Raw genomic sequence first — 21,493 nt, 5'->3', positions numbered from 1 at the left:
GGAAAAAGCATATGGATATGGATGGAAGGAAGGAAGGATGGATGGAAGGAGAAGAAGGGAAGGGAAACCAAAGGAAGGAAGGGAAAGGGAGAAAAGGAAAGAAGAGGGTAGAAAGCATAGGAAAGAAGGAAGGAAGGAAGGAAGGAAGGAATAGAAGGGAGATAGATGAAGAGATGGGAAGAAGGAAGAAGAGGGGAAGTTTATGGAAAGAGGGAAGGAAAGAAGGAAAAGGAACGAGGGAAAGAAGGAAAAAGAAGCGATGGGAAGGAAGAAAGGAAGGTGGAAAGGAAGAGAAGGGAAGGAAGGAAAGGAAACAAAAGGAAAGGAAGAAGGGGAAAGTATAGGAAGAAAGGGAAAGAAGAAGATGATAGAAAGCAAAGGAAGGAAGGAAGGAAGGAAGGAAGGAAGGAAGGAAGGAAGGAAGGAAGGAAGGAAGGAAGGAAGGAAGGAAGGAAAGAAGGAAGGAAGGAAGGAAGGAAGGAAGATGAAGGGATGGGAAGGGAAGGAAGAAGTGGGAAAAAGCATATGGATGGAAGGAAGGAAGGATGGATGGAAGGAGAAGAAGGGAAGGGAAACCAAAGGAAGGAAGGGAAAGGGAGAAAGGGAAAGAAGAGGGGTAGAAAGCATAGGAAAGAAGGAAGGAAGGAAAGGAAGGAAGGAATAGAAGGGAGATAGATGAAGAGATGGGAAGAAGGAAGAAGAGGGGAAGTTTATGGAAAGAGGGAAGGAAAGAAGGAAAAGGAACGAGGGAAAGAAGGAAAAAAGAAGCGATGGGAAGGAAGAAAGGAAGGTGGAAAGGAAGAGAAGGGAAGGAAAGGAAACAAAAGGAAAGGAAGAAGGGGAAAGTATAGGAAGGAAAAGGGAGAGAGGGAAGGATGATGAAGGGAAGGGAACGAAGAAGAGGGGGAAAGCATATGGAAGGAAGGAAGGAAAGAAGGAAAGGAAGGAAGGAAGGAAGGAAGGAAGGAAGGGAGGAAGGAAGAGAGGGAAGGAAGAGAGGGAAGGAAGAGAGGGAAGGAAGAGAGGGAAGGAAATGAAAGGAAGAAGGCGGAAAGTACAGGAAGGAAGGAAGGAAAGAAGTAAAAGGGAGGGAGGGAGGGAAGGAAGGAAGATGAAGGAAAGGGAAGAAGAGGGTGGGAAGAATAGGAAGGAAGGAAGGAAGGAAGGAAGGAAGGAAGGAAGGAAGGAAGGAGGAGAGAGTTGGTTTATTTCCCATAAGGCATCCGAAATGAAAAGTGTTTTGGGTTTGGCTGAGCCAGGCATCTCTCTTTTCCTTCTCCTCCATTTGGCCCCCATAAATGACCACCTTCCTTCCTTCCTTCCCTCTTTACTTCCTTCCTTCCTTCTTTCCTTCCTTCCCTCTTTACTTCCTTCCTTCCTTCCTTTCTTCCTTCCCTCTTTACTTCCCTTCCTTCCTTCCTTTCTTCCTTCCCTCTTTACTTCCTTCCTTCCTTCCTTCCTTCCTTCCCTCTTTACTTCCTTCCTTCTTTCCTTCCTTCCTTCCCTCTTTACTTCCTTCCTTCCTTTCTTCCTTCCTTCCCTCTTTACTTCCTTCCTTCCTTCCTTCCTTCCTTTTTTCCTTCCCTCTTTACTTCCTTCCTTCTCTCTTTACTTCCTTCCTTCTTTCCTTCCTTCCTTCCCCTCTTTACTTCCTTTCTTCCTTCCTTCCTTTTTTTCCTTCCTTCCTTCCTTCCTTCCCTCTTTACATCCTTCCCTTCTTCCTTCCTTCCTTCCTTCCTTCCTTCCTTCCCTCTTTACTTCCTTCCTTCTTTCCTTCCTTCCTTCCCTCTTTACATCCTTCCTTTCTTCCTTCCTTCCTTCCTTCCCTCTTTACTTCCTTCCTTCCTTCCTTTTTTCCTTCCCTCTTTACTTCCTTCCTTCTCTCTTTACTTCCTTCCTTCTTTCCTTCCTTCCTTCCCTCTTTACTTCCTTTCTTCCTTCCTTCCTTTTTTCCTTCCTTCCTTCCTTCCTTCCTTCCTTCCTTCCTTCCTTCCTTCCTTCCCTCTTTACATCCTTCCCTTCTTCCTTCCTTCCTTCCTTCCTTCCCTCTTTACTTCCTTCCTTCTCTCTTTACTTCCTTCCTTCTTTCCTTCCTTCCTTCCCTCTTTACTTCCTTTCTTCCTTCCTTCCTTTTTTCCTTCCTTCCTTCCTTCCTTCCTTCCTTCCTTCCTTCCTTCCTTCCTTCCTTCCTTCCCTCTTTACATCCTTCCCTTCTTCCTTCCTTCCTTCCTTCCTTCCTTCCCTCTTTACTTCCTTCCTTCCTTTGGAGACTTTAAACCGAGCAGCCGGGGTCTCTGCGTGGGCTGGTCCATGAGGTCACCAAGAAGAGTCGGAAGCGACTGAACGAATAAACAGCAACAAACTCTTTCTCTCTTTCTTTCTTCCTTCCTCCGGTGCTAGTGCTTCATCCCGGTGACGATGCCTTGGAGGAAGTCGATGGGGAGCGGGAAGACGATGGTGGAGTTCTTCTCGGCCGCGATGGTGGTCAGGGTCTGCAGGTAGCGCAGCTGCAGCGCGGCCGGGGACTCCGTCATCACCAGCGAGGCCTCCTTCAGCGCCCGAGAGGCATTCATCTCCCCCTCCGCCGCAATCACCTGCAAAAAGGAGAAGGAGAAAAAAAATATATGCTGTAGCATTCTCTTCTGACGTTTCGCCCACACCTATGGCAGGGCCTCCTCAGACTTTACCTGTCTTCAGGTTTCAAGTGGCTTGCCATTATTTATTTTTTCTATTATGATTTATATATTATATTTATATAAATATATTATTCTTATTATTACCGTATATACTCGAGTATAAGCCGACCCGTATATAAGCCCACCAGGACCCTCACCCGAGTATAAGCTGAGGAGGCTTTTTCAGGGCTGAAAAACTAGGCTTATACTCGAGTATATACAGTAATTACTGTATTTATGAATTTAGCACCATGTATTTATAAGATTGACTACAAAAACTTCGACTACTAAAAGGCAGACTGCGTTGGATAATCCAGGACGTTGGATAAGTGAATGTTGGATAACTGTGACTCTACTGTACACATATACATATGCATACATATACTGTATACACACACACACACACACATATATATACATGCACACACATACACAGACACACATACACACACACACACATATATACACACACACACATACACACACATATATATACACACACATATATATATACACACACACAAATACACACACAGATATATATACACACACACATATATATAGTCCAGTTGTCTCATTTCCAACAGACCTCTATGCAGATACCCTCGCTGATTGACTTTGCAGCTGAAAGGCTATTCAATGCTAATTGCAACATTCACACTTGCCTCCAATGGCCAGATTGCTGAGCACTGAATAGCCTCGCAGCTTCAAAGCCTGGCTGCTTCCAGGATTAAAAATGCAGTAAGTAAATAAATCACTTTCTCCCGTCACTTCCGATATGCGGTGTCTCTTCCAATAGGAAGGAAACATGATTAAAACAGGCGCAGCCAGATTGCTGAGCACTGAATAGCCTCGCAGCTTCAAAGCCTGGCTGCTTCCGGTATTAAAAATGCAGTAAGTAAATAAATCACTTTCTCTCATCACTTCTAATATACACTGGCTCTTCCAATCGGAAGGAAACATGATTAAAATAGGCGCAGCCAGATTGCTTAGCATTGAATAGCCTCGCAGCTTCAAAGCCTGGCTGCTTCCGATATTAAAAATGCAGTAAGTAAATAAATCACTTTCTCCCGTCACTTCCGACATGCACTGGCTCTTCCAATAGGAAGGAAACATGATTAAAACAGGCGCAGCCAGATTGCTGAGCACTGAATAGCCTCGCAGCTTCAAAGCCTGGCTGCTTCCAGGATTAAAAATGCAGTAAGTAAATAAATCACTTTCTCCCGTCACTTCCGATATGCGGTGTCTCTTCCAATAGGAAGGAAACATGATTAAAACAGGCGCAGCCAGATTGCTGAGCACTGAATAGCCTCGCAGCTTCAAAGCCTGGCTGCTTCCAGGATTAAAAATGCAGTAAGTAAATAAATCACTTTCTCCCGTCACTTCCGACATGCACTGGCTCTTCCAATAGGAAGGAAACATGATTAAAATAGGCGCAGCCAGATTGCTGAGCACTGAATAGCCTCGCAGCTTCAAAGCCTGGCTGCTTCCGGTATTAAAAATGCAGTAAGTAAATAAATCACTTTCTCCCGTCACTTCCGATATGCGGTGTCTCTTCCAATAGGAAGGAAACATGATTAAAACAGGCGCAGCCAGATTGCTGAGCACTGAATAGCCTTGCAGCTTCAAAGCCTGGCTGCTTCCGGTATTAAAAATGCAGTAAGTAAATAAATCACTTTCTCCCGTCACTTCCGATATGCGGTGTCTCTTCCAATAGGAAGGAAACATGATTAAAACAGGCGCAGCCAGATTGCTGAGCACTGAATAGCCTCGCAGCTTCAAAGCCTGGCTGCTTCCAGGATTAAAAATGCAGTAAGTAAATAAATCACTTTCTCCCGTCACTTCCGATATGCGGTGTCTCTTCCAATAGGAAGGAAACATGATTAAAACAGGCGCAGCCAGATTGCTGAGCACTGAATAGCCTTGCAGCTTCAAAGCCTGGCTGCTTCCAGGATTAAAAATGCAGTAAGTAAATAAATCACTTTCTCCCGTCACTTCCGATATGCGGTGTCTCTTCCAATAGGAAGGAAACATGATTAAAACAGGCGCAGCCAGATTGCTGAGCACTGAATAGCCTTGCAGCTTCAAAGCCTGGCTGCTTCCAGGATTAAAAATGCAGTAAGTAAATAAATCACTTTCTCCCGTCACTTCCGATATGCGGTGTCTCTTCCAATAGGAAGGAAACATGATTAAAACAGGCGCAGCCAGATTGCTGAGCACTGAATAGCCTTGCAGCTTCAAAGCCTGGCTGCTTCCGGTATTAAAAATGCAGTAAGTAAATAAATCACTTTCTCCCGTCACTTCCGATATGCGGTGTCTCTTCCAATAGGAAGGAAACATGATTAAAACAGGCGCAGCCAGATTGCTGAGCACTGAATAGCCTCGCAGCTTCAAAGCCTGGCTGCTTCCAGGATTAAAAATGCAGTAAGTAAATAAATCACTTTCTCCCGTCACTTCCGATATGCGGTGTCTCTTCCAATAGGAAGGAAACATGATTAAAACAGGCGCAGCCAGATTGCTGAGCACTGAATAGCCTCGCAGCTTCAAAGCCTGGCTGCTTCCAGGATTAAAAATGCAGTAAGTAAATAAATCACTTTCTCCCGTCACTTCCGACATGCACTGGCTCTTCCAATAGGAAGGAAACATGATTAAAATAGGCGCAGCCAGATTGCTGAGCACTGAATAGCCTTGCAGCTTCAAAGCCTGGCTGCTTCCAGGATTAAAAATGCAGTAAGTAAATAAATCACTTTCTCCCGTCACTTCCGATATGCGGTGTCTCTTCCAATAGGAAGGAAACATGATTAAAATAGGCGCAGCCAGATTGCTGAGCACTGAATAGCCTTGCAGCTTCAAAGCCTGGCTGCTTCCAGGATTAAAAATGCAGTAAGTAAATAAATCACTTTCTCCCGTCACTTCCGATATGCGGTGTCTCTTCCAATAGGAAGGAAACATGATTAAAACAGGCGCAGCCAGATTGCTGAGCACTGAATAGCCTCGCAGCTTCAAAGCCTGGCTGCTTCCAGGATTAAAAATGCAGTAAGTAAATAAATCACTTTCTCCCGTCACTTCCGACATGCACTGTCTCTTCCAATAGGAAGGAAACATGATTAAAACAGGCGCAGCCAGATTGCTGAGCACTGAATAGCCTTGCAGCTTCAAAGCCTGGCTGCTTCCAGTATTAAAAATGCAGTAAGTAAATAAATCACTTTCTCCCGTCACTTCCGACATGCACTGTCTCTTCCAATAGGAAGGAAACATGATTAAAACAGGCGCAGCCAGATTGCTGAGCACTGAATAGCCTTGCAGCTTCAAAGCCTGGCTGCTTCCAGGATTAAAAATGCAGTAAGTAAATAAATCACTTTCTCCCGTCACTTCCGATATGCGGTGTCTCTTCCAATAGGAAGGAAACATGATTAAAACAGGCGCAGCCAGATTGCTGAGCACTGAATAGCCTTGCAGCTTCAAAGCCTGGCTGCTTCCAGGATTAAAAATGCAGTAAGTAAATAAATCACTTTCTCCCGTCACTTCCGACATGCACTGGCTCTTCCAATAGGAAGGAAACATGATTAAAATAGGCGCAGCCAGATTGCTTAGCATTGAATAGCCTCGCAGCTTCAAAGCCTGGCTGTTTCCAGGATTAAAAATGCACCTTGGCCCGGGCTTCGCGTGCGGCTTCGGCCTCGGCGGCCATGGCCCTCTGCAGCTGGATCGGCAGCTTCACATCCTTGATCTCCACCCGCTCCACTTTGATGCCCCAGTCGTCCGTGGCCTCATCCAGTGTGGCCTGCAAAGGAAAAGGATCCGCACTCTTATCTTTGCCATAGAAAAGCACTGCGCTCCAAATCTCAGCACGTAAACAAACATTGATCAGCTTGCAAACGCTACAATAATTGGCTGATTATTCATAATATTATTGCCGCCTTGTCTCCTGCCTTTCCTGCTTCTCCGTCCTTTCCTTCCTGTCATTTCGCCTGTTCCCATCCTTAATTCCTCATTATCCAACATATTCGCTTATCCAACGTTCTGCCGGCCCGTTTATGTTGGATAAGTGAGACTCTACTGTACTGTATTTACAAATTTACCACTAAAATATCACAATGAATTTAAAACACTGACTACAAAAACATTGATTATGAAAAGGCAGACTGCGTTGGATAATCCAGAACATTGTATAAGCGAATGTTGGATAAGTGAGATTCTTCTTTAATATGAAATAATTACTGGGATAGAATAATGCAGAACAATATAATCTCTAAAACCAGGACAGTAAATAAACAGGGGAATTCCACACAGGAAACAATCAGGGCCAGCTAACACCTCCCAACAAAGTATTCCCATCATCAAAGTCTGGAAAATCCTGTTTTCTCAGGGCCACAGACAGTAGAAGCACATAAAATATCGCAAACAACACCACTCTGAAAACAAGGGAATTCCAGACAGGAAAGAATCAGGGCCAGCTAACACCTCCCAACAAAAAATTCACTCAGGGAGGAAACAGCCAGGCTTTAAAGCTGCAAGGCCATTACATCCTAATCATTTTTCCTAATTGCAGCATTCATACTTGCCTCCAACAAACAAAAAAAACCAATCAGAAATATTGTATATTCACAACCTTTAGGAAATAATATCCCCTGATGGCGCAGCGTGTTAAAGCGCTGATCTGCTGAACTTCTGGACCGAAAGGCCACAGGTTTGAATTGGGGGAGCGGAGAGAGCCCCCACTGTTAGCCCCAGCTTCTGCCAACCAAGAAGTTCAAAAACATGCAAATGTGAGTGCATCAATAGGTACTGCTCCGGCAGGAAGGTAACGCCGCTCCATGTAGTCATCCCACATGACCTTGGAGGAGTCTACGGACAACGCCGGCTCTTCGGCTTAGAAATGGAGATGAGCACCAACCCCCAGAGTCAGACACGACTGGACTTAATGTCTGGGGAAAACCTTTACCCTTGACCTTAACTACCACCAATTCCTCAATACTTTATTTCCCATACCACCATACTTTGCCACAGCAACGCGTGGCCGGGCACAGCTAGTAGTATTATATAATGCCAATATTGTGCTGATAATATAAGATTATCAATATACAGTACAGTACAGATAATATAAGATTATCAATATACAGTACAGTCTCACCATACTTTGCCACAGCAACGCGTGGCCGGGCACAGCTAGTATATATATAAATGTGCATAATTCCCATGGAGTAAACAACAAAACCACTGGACCAAATCACACCGAATTTGGCCACAAAAGACATAGTCATCCAATCAATCTGCATGCGGCAGCGTGTCAGCAAAAATGGCTAGGCGTGTCAGTGCTGACACGCGTGTCATAGGTTGGCCATCACTGGTCTAGCACATCCAACAGCAGCTTCCAGTATTTGCATGCAAAGTAATGATGCCAAAGTAACGATACCTGCATGCTGTGCGCAATCTCTTCTCGGTCGGAAAGGATCTGCGAGAGGCTCTTGGTGCCCAGGACGTTCCGGAGCGTGGTCTGGGCCAGGAGACGGGTGGCCAAGTCGGCGTTGGTGATGTTGGCCACGGCCAGGGTGGCGTTCTGCACCCGGTAGTAGACCACGCCGTCCACGTTGACCGTCACCGAGTCCTTGGTCAGGATCTGGGAGGGGAGCGCGTCACGGGGTCGGAAGGGGCCTCGGAGGCCATCTAGTCTGACCCTGGCCATCTAGTATTACCACTCAACCCAAGCATTCCTGAGAGAAACCCACCTAAGCTTGACTCGAGGAGGAGATAGCACCAAGGCACTCCTTTCCATTGTACTATGTCACACATTATTATTATTATTATTACGTGACATTATTATTATCATCACACAACTCAAGCACTCCCACCCAAGCTTGACCCGAGGAGGAGATAGCACCAAGGCACTCACACATTATTATTATTATTATTATTAATATTATTATTATGTGACATTATTATTATCACCACACAACTCAAGCACTCCCACCCAAGCTTGACTCGAGGAGGAGATAGCACCAAGGCACTCACACATTATTATTATTAATAATAATAATATTATTATTATTATTATTATTATTATTATTATTATTATTATTATTATTATTATGTGACATTATTATTATCATCACACAACTCAAGCACTCCCACCCAAGCTTGACTCGAGGAGGAGATAGCACCAAGGCACTCACACATTATTATTACTATTATTAATATTATTATTACGTGACATTATTATTATCACCACACAACTCAAGCACTCCCACCCAAGCTTGACTCGAGGAGGAGATAGCACCAAGGCACTCACACATTATTATTATTATTATTATTATTATTATTATTATTAATATTATTATTATGTGACATTATTATTATCACCACACAACTCAAGCACTCCCACCCAAGCTTGACTCGAGGAGGAGATAGCACCAAGGCACTCACACATTATTATTATTAATATTATTATTATTATTATTATTATTATTATTATGTGACATTATTATTATCATCACACAACTCAAGCACTCCCACCCAAGCTTGACTCGAGGAGGAGATAGCACCAAGGCACTCACACATTATTATTACTATTATTAATATTATTATTACGTGACATTATTATTATCACCACACAACTCAAGCACTCCCACCCAAGCTTGACCCGAGGAGGAGATAGCACCAAGGCACTCACACATTATTATTATTATTATTATTAATATTAATATTATGTGACATTATTATTATCATCACTCAACTCAAGCACTCCCACTCAAGCTTGACTCGAGGAGGAGATAGCACCAAGGCACTCACACATTATTATTATTATTATTATTATTATTATTATTATTAATATTATTATTACGTGACATTATTATTATCATCACACAACTCAAGCACTCCCACCCAAGCTTGACTCGAGGAGGAGATAGCACCAAGGCACTCCTTTCCATTGTACTATGTCACACATTATTATTATTATTATTATTATTATTATTATTATTATTATTATTATTATTATTATTATTATTACTATTATACAACTAAAGAACATCTGAGAGATGTTATTACTATTATTATTATTATTACTATTACATAACTAAAGAACATCTGAGAGATGCCCACCCAAGCTTGATTTGAGGAGTACTATGTCACACATTATTATTATTATATAACATCATTATTATTATTATCATCATTACACAACTAAAAACATCTGAGAGATGTCCATCCAAGCTTGATTTGGGGAGAGCACCAAGGCAGTACTTTCCATTGTACTATGGCATTTTTTATTATTATTATTATTATTATTATTATTATTATTATTATTATTATTATTATTCTGTAGTAATATTATTACTACTATTATTATCACACAACTCAAACACTCCTGTGTGGTGCCCACCCAAGCTTGACTTGAAGAGAACACCAAGACAGTCCCTAGTACAACTATGTAACACAATACAATTGTTGTTGTTGTTGTTGTTGTTGTTATCACACAACTCAAGCACTCCTACATGGTGCACACCCAAGCTTAACTTGTGGAGATTACCAAGTCAGTCAATTCAATTGCCCTATGTCACACATTATTATTATTGTTGTTGTTATTATTATTATTATTGTTGTTGTTGTTGTTGTTTGAATCACAACAAGATGAGTCCACAGCAGACACTCTGCTTGCTGTTGTATTGGATCACACGTCAGACACTTCCCAAGTGTCTAGGACTTATTATTACAGTAGAGTCTCACTTATCCAACATAAACAGGCCGGCAGAACATTGGATAAGTGAATATGTTGGATAATAAGGAGGGATTAAGGAAAAACCTATTAAACATCAAATTAGGTTATGATTTTACAAATGAAGCACCAAAACATCATGTTATACAACAAATTTGACAGAAAAAGTAGTTCAATACGCAGTCATGCTATGTAGTAATTACTGTATTTACGTATTTAGCACCAAAATATCATGATATATTGAAAACATTGACTACAAAAATGCGTTGGATAATCCAGAACGTTGGATAAGTGAGACTCTACTGTATTATTATTATTGCGTTGCATTACAGTATTATTGCATTTTATCAAAATATTATGGCATTACAGTAGAGTCTCACTTATCCAAGACTCGTTTATCCAACGTTCTGGATTATCCAATGCATTTTTGTAGTCAATGCTTTCAATACATCGTGATATTTTGGTGCTAAATTTGCAAATACAGTAATTACTACGTAGCATTACTGCATATTGAACTACTTTTTCTGTCAAATTTGTTGTATAACATGATGTTTTGGTGCTTAATTTGTAAAATCATAACTTAATTTGATGTGTAATAGGCTTTTCCTTAATGCCTCCTTATTATCCACCATATTCGCTTATCCAACATTCTGCTGGCCCGTTTATGTTGGATAAGTGAGACTCTACTGTATTATAACATTACATTATAAGATGACTGCATTACAATAGAATATGATTGCTTTACATTAGAATATTATTGCATTATAAGGCGAAACGGCTTGGGAAACCAGGGGTGCATCTACACTGCGGAATTAATGCAGTTTGGCACCAACTCAATACTACGCAGTCCTGGAAGCTGCAATTTGGTTGCAGCAGCTTTGGCAGAAAAGGCTAAAGGTTGGTCTGGAATCCAAAGCCTTTCCCCGCTGTTCTGAAATATGAGCAAGACAAGGAATCCGGACCTATTTATATCCGGCGTCCAGATTCTAGGAACTTACTTCCTGCGGCGGGATATCGAAGGAAATGGTCCGAATGTCCACGTTGATGAAGTTGTCGGTGCAAGGCAGGACGAAGAACAGGCCTGTCCGAGAAGAAAATTATATTAATGCCATGCAAAATACCATCATTGCACCATCTCTCTATATATAATATATTATTATTATTATATTATATATGGCATGATATGATTATTATATTAATGCCATGCAACATATCATCTTGCATTGGGACTCACTCTCTCTATATGACATGCTATGATGTATTATTATAATCTATATATATAAAAGAGTAATGGCATCAGGGCAGCGGACAAAACAACAAAACTACAGGCCCCCCAACCTCGAAATTTGACAACACAACCCATCATCCATGCCTCTAGGTTGATACAACAAAAAGAAAAGAAAAATAAAGTCCTACTTAGAGGGAGAGCAATAATTGTTTTTATCCAATTGCTGCCAGTTTAGAAGGCTAAGCTCCGCCCACTTGGTCTCCTAGCAACCCACTCAGCCCAGTGTTAATAAAAGAATAAAAAATAAATACAAATAAAACACTAAAAAATAATTAAAAACACTAAAAAATTAATACAATAAAATACTATAACAAAATAACTAAAAATAATACAACAAAATAACAAAATATAATAAACAAAAAAGATAAGTTACAATAAATGTAATTAAAAAAATACAAATAATGTCAAATAAAAATTCCACAACAACTTTTAACCAATACCACCACCACTTTGCCACAGCAACGTGTGGCCGGACACAGCTAGTATTATATATGATATGAAAATTATATTAATGCCATGCAACATACCACCACTGCATGGGGACTCTATACAGTAGAGCAGGGGTCCCCAAACTAAGGCCCAAGGGCCGGATGCGGCCCTCCAAGTTCATTTACCTGGCCCCCACCCTCAGTGTTATAATATAATATATTGTATATACATATAATATTGATAATAATATTATAATGTAATACAATATAACACTAATAATAATAATACCATACAATGGTATTAATTATATATTACTAATAATATTACAGTATAGTGGTATAGTTCAATAGCTTATATATATATATAAAAGAGTGATGGAATCCTGGCACCGAGCAAAACAACAAAACTAAACACCCCTCAACCTCAAAATTTCACAACACAATCCATCATCCACACCTCGAGGTTGAAACCACAAAATATCACGTCACAAACCTCCACAGGGCCTAAAAAACTCCAAAAACCGGAGCTATTCAGTGCAATTCCAATGGGCCACAGCAACGCGTGGCAGGGCACAGCTAGTAGTAATATATAATGCTAATAGTGTGCTATGCTAACAATATAACATATTGTATGTACATATAATTTGTAAACCACTCTGAGTCCCCTTTGGCGTGAGAAGGGTGTGATACAAATGTAGTAAATAAATATAGTAAATAAATAAATACATTTTAGACTTAGGCTCGCCCAAAGTCTGAAATGACTTGAAGGCACACAACAACAACAATCCTAATTAACTTGACTATCTCATTTGCCAGAAGTAGGCCCACATTTCCCATTGAAATCCTGATAGGTTTATGTTGGTTAAAATTGTTTTGATTTTTAAATATTGTATTGCTCTTTTATTGTTATTTCATTGTTCTTGTTCTTGTTCTTGTTTTTGCACTACAAATAAGACATGTGTAGTGTGCATCAGAATTTGTTTGTATTTTTTTCAAATGATAATTTGGCCCCTCAACAGTTTGAAGGATTGTGGGCTGGCCCTCTGCATAAAAAGTTTGGGGACCCCTGCAGTAGAGTCTCACTTATCCAAGCTAAACGGGCTGGCAGAAGCTTGGATAAGCGAATATCTTGGATAATAAGGAGGGATTAAGGAAAAGCCTATTAAACATCAAATTAGGTTATGATTTTACAAATTAAGCGCCAAAACATCATATTATACAACAAATTTGACAGAAAAAGTAGTTCAATGTGCAGTAATGTTACGTTGTAATTACTGTATTTACGAATTTAGCACCAAAATATCATGACATATTGAAAACATTGACTACAAAAATGGCTTGGATAATCCAGAAGCTTGGATAAGCGAGGCTTGGATAAGTGAGATTCTACTGTATATGATATGATATATTATTATTATTATATTATATATGACATGATATGATTAGTATATTAATGCCATGCAACATACCATCTTGCATTGGGACTCACTCTCTCTATATGACAGGATATGATATATTATTATAATATTATGATATATTATTTTTATCTATATATATATACTAGCTGTGCCCAGCCACGCGTTGCTGTGGCAAAGTATGGTGGTATGGGAAATAAAGTATTGAGGAATTGGTGGTAGTTAAGGTAAAGGGTCCCCTGGGCTGACTGGGTTGCTAGGAGACCAAGTGAGCGGAGCTTAGCCTTCTAACTGGCAGCAATTGGATAAAAACAATTATTCCTCTCCCTCTAATGAGGACTTTATTTTTCTTTTCTTTTTGTTGTATCAACCTAGAGGCATGGATGAGGGGTTGTGCTGTCAATTTTCTAGGTTGTGGGGTATTTACTTTTGTTGTTTTGTCCGCTGCCGTGATGCCATCACTCTTTTATATATATAGAAAAGGGTAATGAAATTTCGGCCTAGGACAAAAAAACAGAACTACACATCCCAGAAACACTAAACTTGGCAGCACAACCCCTCATCCATGCCTCTGCGTTCATACAACAAAAAGCTCCAGCTACTCCAGAAAACGGCCAGGCTTTGAGACTGCAAGGCTATTCACTGCTATTCCACCAACACCACCACACAATGCCACAGCAACGCGTGGCCGGGCACAGCTAGTAATATTATATATGACATGATATGATTATTATATTAATGCAATGCAACATACCATCTTGCATTGGTACTCACTCTCTATATATGACATGATATGATATATTATTATTATATTATACGTCTATAATATTATATATGATACTAGCTGTGCCCGGCCACGCGTTGCTGTGGCTTGTCTGGTGGTATTGGTGAGAAATTGTTGAGGTAGTGGTGGTATTGAATGTCTGTTGTATGGTTGTCTTTATGTTTAGTATGCATTTGGTTGTTTGTGTATTGTGAAAATAGTGAGGGTAGAGGGGGCAGTATTGTATAGTATTTATATGTTGTGTGGAAGGGCGTTGAGTCTACACTGCCATATAATCCAGTTAAAATCAGATAATCTGTATCTTATAGGCAGTGTGGAAGAGGCCTGAGGCCTAACTGTGCCTGTCCCCTGGACTGAGTAGGTTGCTAGGAGACCAAGTGGGCAGAGCTTGGTGAAAGTGGTGAGGGTAGAGGGGGTCTATGTCCCTGTGTAGTATTGTATAGTATTTATACGTTGTCCATGTGTTGTGAATGCTTATTATCCAACACATTCACTTATCCAACGTTCTGCCGGCCTGTTTATGTTGGATAAGTGAGACTCCACTGTATATTTATAATCTTATATTATCTGCTTAGAACTGGATTATATGAGGCCCCTTCTACACAGCTGTATAAAATGCACACTGAAGTGAATTATCTGGCAGTGTGGACTCAAGAAAATCCAGTTCAAAGCAGATAATATAAGATTATAAATGGGTAATATAGCTGTGTGGAAGGGCCTTGAGTCTACACTGCCATATAATCCAGTTAAAATCAGATAATCTGTATCTTATAGGCAGTGCGGAAGAGGCCTGAGGCCTAACTGTCCCCTGGGTTGAGTAGGTTGCTAGGAGACCAAGTGGGCGGAGCTTAGCCCTCTAACTGGCAGCAATTGGATAAAAACAATTATTCCTTTCCCTGTAATTAGGACTTTATTTTTCTTTTCTTTTTGTTGTATCAACCTAGAGCCGTGGATGATGGGTTGTGTTGTCAAATTTCGAGGTTGGGGGGCCTGTGGTTTTGTTGTTTTGTCTGCTGCCCTGATGCCATCACTCTTTTATATATATAGATGAAATTATATTAATGCATTGGGACTCTCTCTCTCTATATGACATGATATGATATATTATTATAATATTAGGATATTATAACACACACACGGACAGGCTTACTCACCGGGCCCTTTCGCCCCTCCTTTCAGGATGCGTCCCAGTCGGAAAATGATGGCTCGTTCGTATTCCTGGACAATCTGGGCCATAAAATAATGACAAAATCATTTTCACAGCCTGTTCTTTCATTTTGTCCCGAACATATTGACCTAGATTTTTCACCATTTGCATACAATATACAATAGGATGAATGGTGACAAGAGAAACAGACAGAAGACATAATAATAATAATGTAATAATAATGGAAATATTGGCACAAATTGGGTGCAACTGCTATTTCAACTGCACTCCATTAGATTCAACAGTAACACTAAGAAGGTAATCACTTCCCCATATATAACTTATTATAATATTATTCTGATACTATTATTACTACTGTTATTACATTATAACTGTTATATTTTAGTACTGCTATTATATTAGTTTATTATATTGTACTAGCTGTGCCCGGCCACGCGTTGCTGTGGCGAAGTATGGTGGTATGGGAAATAAAGTATTGAGGAATTGGTGGTAGTTAAGGTAAAGGGTCCCCTGGGCTGAGTGGGTTGCTAGGAGACCAAGTGAGCGGAGCTTAGCCTTCTAACTGGCAGCAATTGGATAAAAACAATTATTCCTCTCCCTCTAATTAGGACTTTATTTTTCTTTTCTTTTTGTTGTATCAACCTAGAGGCATGGATGAGGGGTTGTGCTGTCAATTTTCAAGGTTGTGGGGTGTTTACTTTTGTTGATTTGTCCGCTGCCGTGATGCCATCACTCTTTTATATATATAGATAAATGGGTTATATAGCTGTGTGGAAGGGCCTTGAGTCTACACTGCCATATAATCCAGTTAAAATCTGATAATCTGTATTTTATAGGCAGTGTGAAAGAGGCCTAAGTGAGGCCTAACTCTGCCTGTCCCCTGGGCTGAGTGGGTTGCTAGGAGACCAAGTGAGCGGAGCTTAGCCTTCTAACTGGCAGCAATTGGATATAAACAATTATTCCTCTCCCTCTAATTAGGACTTTATTTTTTCTTTTCTTTTTGTTGTATCAACCTAGAGGCATGGATGAGGGGTTGTGCTGTCAATTTTCGAGGTTGTGGGGTGTTTACTTTTGTTGATTTGTCCGCTGCCGTGATGCCATCACTCTTTTATATATATAGATAATAACAGAAATATATTACTTATTATTATTATATTATTTTGATACCGTTATTACTATTATTACATTATAATTATTATATTTTAGTACTGCTATTATATTAGTTTATTATTATATTGTATAATAATAACAACAGAAATATACTGAATAATAGAAATATATAATAGAATGTCTGCTGTCATTGTTTTTCTTAATCTGTTTATCCTATTAGGTTTATATTATTGATGCACTCTGATTGTTGTTTATGTGATTTTACTTAATATGTTGTAAGCCACCTTGGGTCCCGTGAGGGAGAAAAGCGAGATATAAATAAAGATTCATTATTATTATTATTATTGACATAAAGACACAGTATGACACTGCAAACAAAATACATATGCTGGATTTCGTATCATAAAATCACAAGTCAAACACTTCCCAAGTGTTTAGGACTGTGTGATGTATAATAATAATAATAATAATAATAATAATAATTATGGCATAAATTGGGTGCAACCACTATTCCCACCGCACCCCATTAAATATTAAACACCAAAAAGGTAGCCACTTCCAGCTATAAACACTATATATTACTATATTTGTTATTATTATTATTATTACTATATTATTATACCTATATTATTATTATTATTACTATATTATTATTATTATTATTATTATTATTATTATTATTATGGCATAAATTGGGTGCAACCACTATTCCCACCGCACCCCATTAAACATTAAAAAGGTAACTACTTCCAGCTATAAACTCTATATATTACTATATTTATTATTATTATTATTATTATTATTATTATTATTATTATACTATATTATTATACCTTTATTATTATTATTATTATTTTATTATGACACAGCAAACAAGATAGATATGCTGGATTTCATATCACAAAATCACAAGTGGAACACTTCCCAAGTGTCTAGAACTGTGTGATGTATTTTCGGATGATGCGTGCAGATCCTAGTAGGGTGGCCTTTTGCAGTTGGCAGATCATGATTTTGTCAATGTCTATTGTTTCCAAATGCTGGCTGAGATCTTTTGGCATGGCACCCAATGTGCCCATCACCACCGGGACCACCTGCACTGGTTTCTGCCAGAGTCTTTGCAGTTCAATCTTGAGGTCCTGATAGCGGCTGAGTTTTTCCTGTTGTTTTTCATCAATGCGACTGTCACCTGGGATGGCAACATCAATGATCCAAACCTTTTTCTTTTCCACAACTGTGATGTCTGGTGTGTTGTGTTCCAGAACTTTGTCAGTCTGGATTCGGAAGTCCCACAGTATCTTTGCGTGTTCATTTTCCACAACCTTTGCAGGTTTGTGATCCCACCAGTTCTTTGCTGCTGGAAGGTGGTACTTGAGGCATAAGTTCCAATGAATCATTTGGGCCACATAGTTGTGCCTCTGTTTGTAGTCTGTCTGTGCAATTTTCTTACAGCAGCTGAGGATATGATCCATGGTTTCATCGGTTTCCTTGCACAGTCTGCACTTTGGGTCATCAGCTGATTTTTCGATCTTGGCCTTGATTGCCTTTGTCCTGATGTCTTGCTCCTGGGCTGCAAGGATCAGGCCTTCTGTCTCCTTCTTCAGGGTCCCATTCGTGAGCCAGAGCCACGTCTTCTCCTTATCAGCTTTTCCTTCAATTTTGTCAAGGAACTTTCCATGCAATGTTTTGTTGTGCCAGCTGTCAGCTCTAGTTTGTAGTGCGGTTTTCTTGTACTGGTTTTTTGTCTGCTGTGCTTTGAGGAGTTTCTGATTTTTGACTTCAATCAAAGCAGGTTCTTCACTTTATTATTATTATGGCATAAATTGGGTGCAACCACTATTCCCACCGCACCCCATTAAACATTAAAAAGGTAACTACTTCCAGCTATAAACTCTATATATTACTATATTTTTTATTATTATTATTATTATTATTATTATTATTATTATTATTATACTATATTATTATACCTTTATTATTATTATTATTATTATTATGACACAGCAAACAAGATAGATATGCTGGATTTCATATCACAAAATCACAAGTCGAACACTTCCCAAGTGTCTAGAACTGTGTGATGTATTTTCGGATGATGCGTGCAGATCCTAGTAGGGTGGCCTTTTGCAGTTGGCAGATCGTGATTTTGTCAATGTCTATTGTTTCCAAATGCTGGCTGAGATCTTTTGGCATGGCACCCAATGTGCCCATCACCACCGGGACCACCTGCACTGGTTTCTGCCAGAGTCTTTGCAGTTCAATCTTGAGGTCCTGAGAGCGGCTGAGTTTTTCCTGTTGTTTTTCGTCAATGCGACTGTCACCTGGGATGGCGACATCCATGATCCAAACCTTTTTCTTTTCCACAACTGTGATGTCTGGTGTGTTGTGTTCCAGAACTTTGTCAGTCTGGATTTGGAAGTCCCACAGTATCTTTGTATGTTCATTTTCCAATACTTTTGCAGGTTTGTGATCCCACCAGTTCTTTGCTGCTGGGAGGTGGTACTTGAGGCATATTATTATTATTATTATTATTATTATTATTATTATTATTATTATTATTATTATATTGGCATAAATTGGTTGCAACCACTATTCCCACCGCACCCCATTAAACATTAAACACCAAAAAGGTAACCACCTCCCCTATAAACTCTCTATATTACTATATTTATTATTATTATAATATTATTATTACCTTTCTGACTGGCAGCCAGGGGGAGAACGGCTCTTCCTCGTCCTCTGTAATTTGGACTTGTATTTTTTTAAAGATGTTTTTGATTGAAAGACATAGATTGGGTAGCTATGTCTTTTGTGGCCAAATTTGGTATGATTTGGCTCAGTGGTTTAGTTGTTTACTCCATGGGAAAAATGCACATTACATTTTTATATAGATAGATAGATGATAATAATCCTGTTTCTAATGTACCTTAATGCAGAGCCAGATGGACAAAGGGAACGTGGCCAAGACCAGGAGGAAGGAAGCGATCACCAGGATCCACCCGCAGAAGCCAAGATCACCATCGGAACCTTCTGAGCCTTGACAGATAGAGGAAAGGTCACTATAGGTCAAGTCGGTCGAGACCTCGATGCTTTCTGCTGTCCAGACCCCGAATAAATATTTTAAAAAGAATAAATATTGTGAAATATAATATAAAATAATATAAATAATATAAGTAATATAAATATGAAATATTAATAATATAAATAATATAAGTAATATAAATATGAAATATAAGTAATATAAATATAAAATATAAATACTAACAATATTATAAAATTTAATAACAATATAGTATATTATAATAATGCACAATAGAATAGTCACAAGGCTTCATCATCGTTATCTATACATACACCCACATCTATAGCGGGCCTTGTTCCGGAAGCATTCTCTCCTGATGTTTCGCCCACATCTATGGCGAGCCTGGTTCCGGAAGCATTCTCTCCTGACGTTTCACCCACGTCTATGGCAGGCCATGTTCCAGAAGCATTCTCTCCTGATGTTTCGCCCACATCTATGGGAGGCTTTGTTCCAGAAGCATTCTCTTCTGATGTTTCGCCCACATCTATGGCAGGCCTTGTCCCAGAAGCATTCTCTCCTGACATTTCACCCACATCTATGGCAGGCCATGTTCCAGAAGCATTCTCTCCTGACATTTCGCCCACATCTATGGCGGGCCTTGTCCCAGAAGCATTCTCTCCTGATGTTTCACTCACATCTATGGCGGGCCTCAATCCGGGAGCATTCTCTCCTGACGTTTTGCCCACATCTATGGAAGTTGTGAATGTTGACGTTGGCCAGCTTGATTAGCACTGAATGGCCTTGTACCTTCAAAGCCTGGCTGCTTCCTGCCCGGAGGGGGCGGGAATCGTTTGTTGGGATCCCTCAGGCAGGAAGCAGCCAGGCTTTGAAGCTTCAAGGCCATTCAATGCTAATCAAGCCGGCCAATGTCAACCATCACCCTTGCCTCCAACAGACAAGAGTTCTCTCTCCCACCCTGGGCATTCTTATGATTCTATTTCATACCGAAAGCGGAATCGAACCGCGCTAAACCCTCCGGTGTGGCCTCCCACCCGCTCCCCTTTACCTCCGATCCTGACGGGCTCCCTGTTCTTCTTCCGGCGGCCGCTCTCCGCGTCCTCCATCACGCCCACTGGTGCCAGCTCGCTCTAAACGCGGATCGATCGCGCGACAAGGCCGAGGAGGCGCGCCAACCGTCTCTGTGGCGAGGGAACCAGAGCGCCTCTGCTCCCGGGAGGGAAGCCACGCCCACTCGGAGTCGCTAGGCGACAGGCCACGCCCCCTCCGGGCCCAGAGCGGGGAGGCCACGCCCTCTTTTGCAGAGAGAACAACAACCAAGACGCCCAGCCTGCAAAAGGAACCCCCTTGGGATGAGTTTTATGAGATGATGGGATTTGTAGTAGTTTGGCAGAAAAGGATGGAGCCCTTGGGGAACTAGAACTCCTTGTATTCCATTGCATTGAGACCTGGCAAACTGTCTTCTTTCTGTTGCCTTCTTCCTGGGTTGCTGTGAGTTTTCCGGGCTGTATGGCCGTGCCCTTGAAGCATTCTCTCCTGACCTTCATTAGCACTGAATAGCCTTGCAGCTTCAAAGCCCGGCTGCTTCCTGCCTGGGGGCGAATCCTTTGTTGGGAGGTGTTAGCTGGCCCTGATTGTTTCTTGCATTCTTTCTTGCTTTGTATAGCATTGAATAGCCTTGCAGGTTCATAGCCTGTCTGCTTCCTGCCTGGAGGGGAATCCTTTGTTGGGAGGTGTTAGCTGGCCCTGACTGAACAGCTTTGCAGCTTCAATGCCTGGCTGTTTCCTGCCTGGGGGGATCCTTTGTTGGAAGGTGTTAGCTGGCCCTAATTGTCCCTTGCTTGCTTGTTTTGTATAGCATTGAATAGCCTTGC

The 21,493-nt window shown here is 40.6% G+C and overlaps 2 protein-coding genes across 6 annotated transcripts in view; one reads left to right on the top strand and one right to left on the bottom strand.

The window, feature by feature from the left end:
- Positions 1–1,966: 1,966 nt before the first annotated feature.
- LOC134293328 (stomatin-like) lies at positions 1,967–20,885 on the bottom strand. 3 transcript variants are annotated; one of them, XM_062960596.1, is made up of 7 exons: positions 20,668–20,885; positions 19,506–19,675; positions 15,459–15,531; positions 11,388–11,470; positions 8,092–8,295; positions 6,325–6,459; positions 1,967–2,594 (listed from the first exon to the last, which is right to left on the bottom strand). In XM_062960596.1, the coding sequence occupies exons 1-7, from the start codon at positions 20,723–20,725 to the stop codon at positions 2,397–2,399; spliced, it is 921 nt and encodes a 306-aa protein (XP_062816666.1). In that variant the 5' UTR covers positions 20,726–20,885; the 3' UTR covers positions 1,967–2,396. The 3 variants fall into 3 exon arrangements, with proteins under 3 accessions (XP_062816666.1, XP_062816667.1, XP_062816668.1); XM_062960597.1 differs by having other exon boundaries at positions 19,506–19,672; XM_062960598.1 differs by having other exon boundaries at positions 19,506–19,615; positions 20,668–20,870.
- Positions 20,883–21,493, top strand: part of LOC134293327 (stomatin-like) — a 29,433-nt gene continuing 28,822 nt past the window's right edge. Inside the window, exon 1 of one of the 3 annotated variants that reach the window (XM_062960589.1) lies at positions 20,883–21,110. The gene's annotated coding sequence lies outside the window, so the exon portion shown is untranslated. The remainder of the gene's footprint in view (positions 21,111–21,493) is intronic. The other 2 variants (XM_062960590.1, XM_062960593.1) reach the window with 2 other exon arrangements.

Source organism: Anolis carolinensis, unplaced genomic scaffold (genome assembly GCF_035594765.1).
Source record: "Anolis carolinensis isolate JA03-04 unplaced genomic scaffold, rAnoCar3.1.pri scaffold_7, whole genome shotgun sequence".
In the NCBI taxonomy this organism is placed as follows: Eukaryota; Metazoa; Chordata; class Lepidosauria; order Squamata; family Dactyloidae; genus Anolis; species Anolis carolinensis.
Note: the sequence above shows the minus strand (reverse complement) of the source record. Positions and strands in the feature narration are given on the sequence as shown.

Excerpts from the sequence above, each read along its gene's own strand:
- LOC134293328 (XM_062960596.1), bottom strand. The coding sequence starts at position 20,725 with ATGGAGGACGCGGAGAGCGGCCGCCGGAAGAAGAACAGGGAGCCCGTC. Across the intron at positions 19,676-20,667 it reads GGAGCCCGTCAGGATCGGAG|CAGAAAGCATCGAGGTCTCG; the intron begins GTAAAGGGGAGC and ends GGGTCTGGACAG. Across the intron at positions 11,471-15,458 it reads AGGAGGGGCGAAAGGGCCCG|GCCTGTTCTTCGTCCTGCCT; the intron begins GTGAGTAAGCCT and ends CTTCTCGGACAG.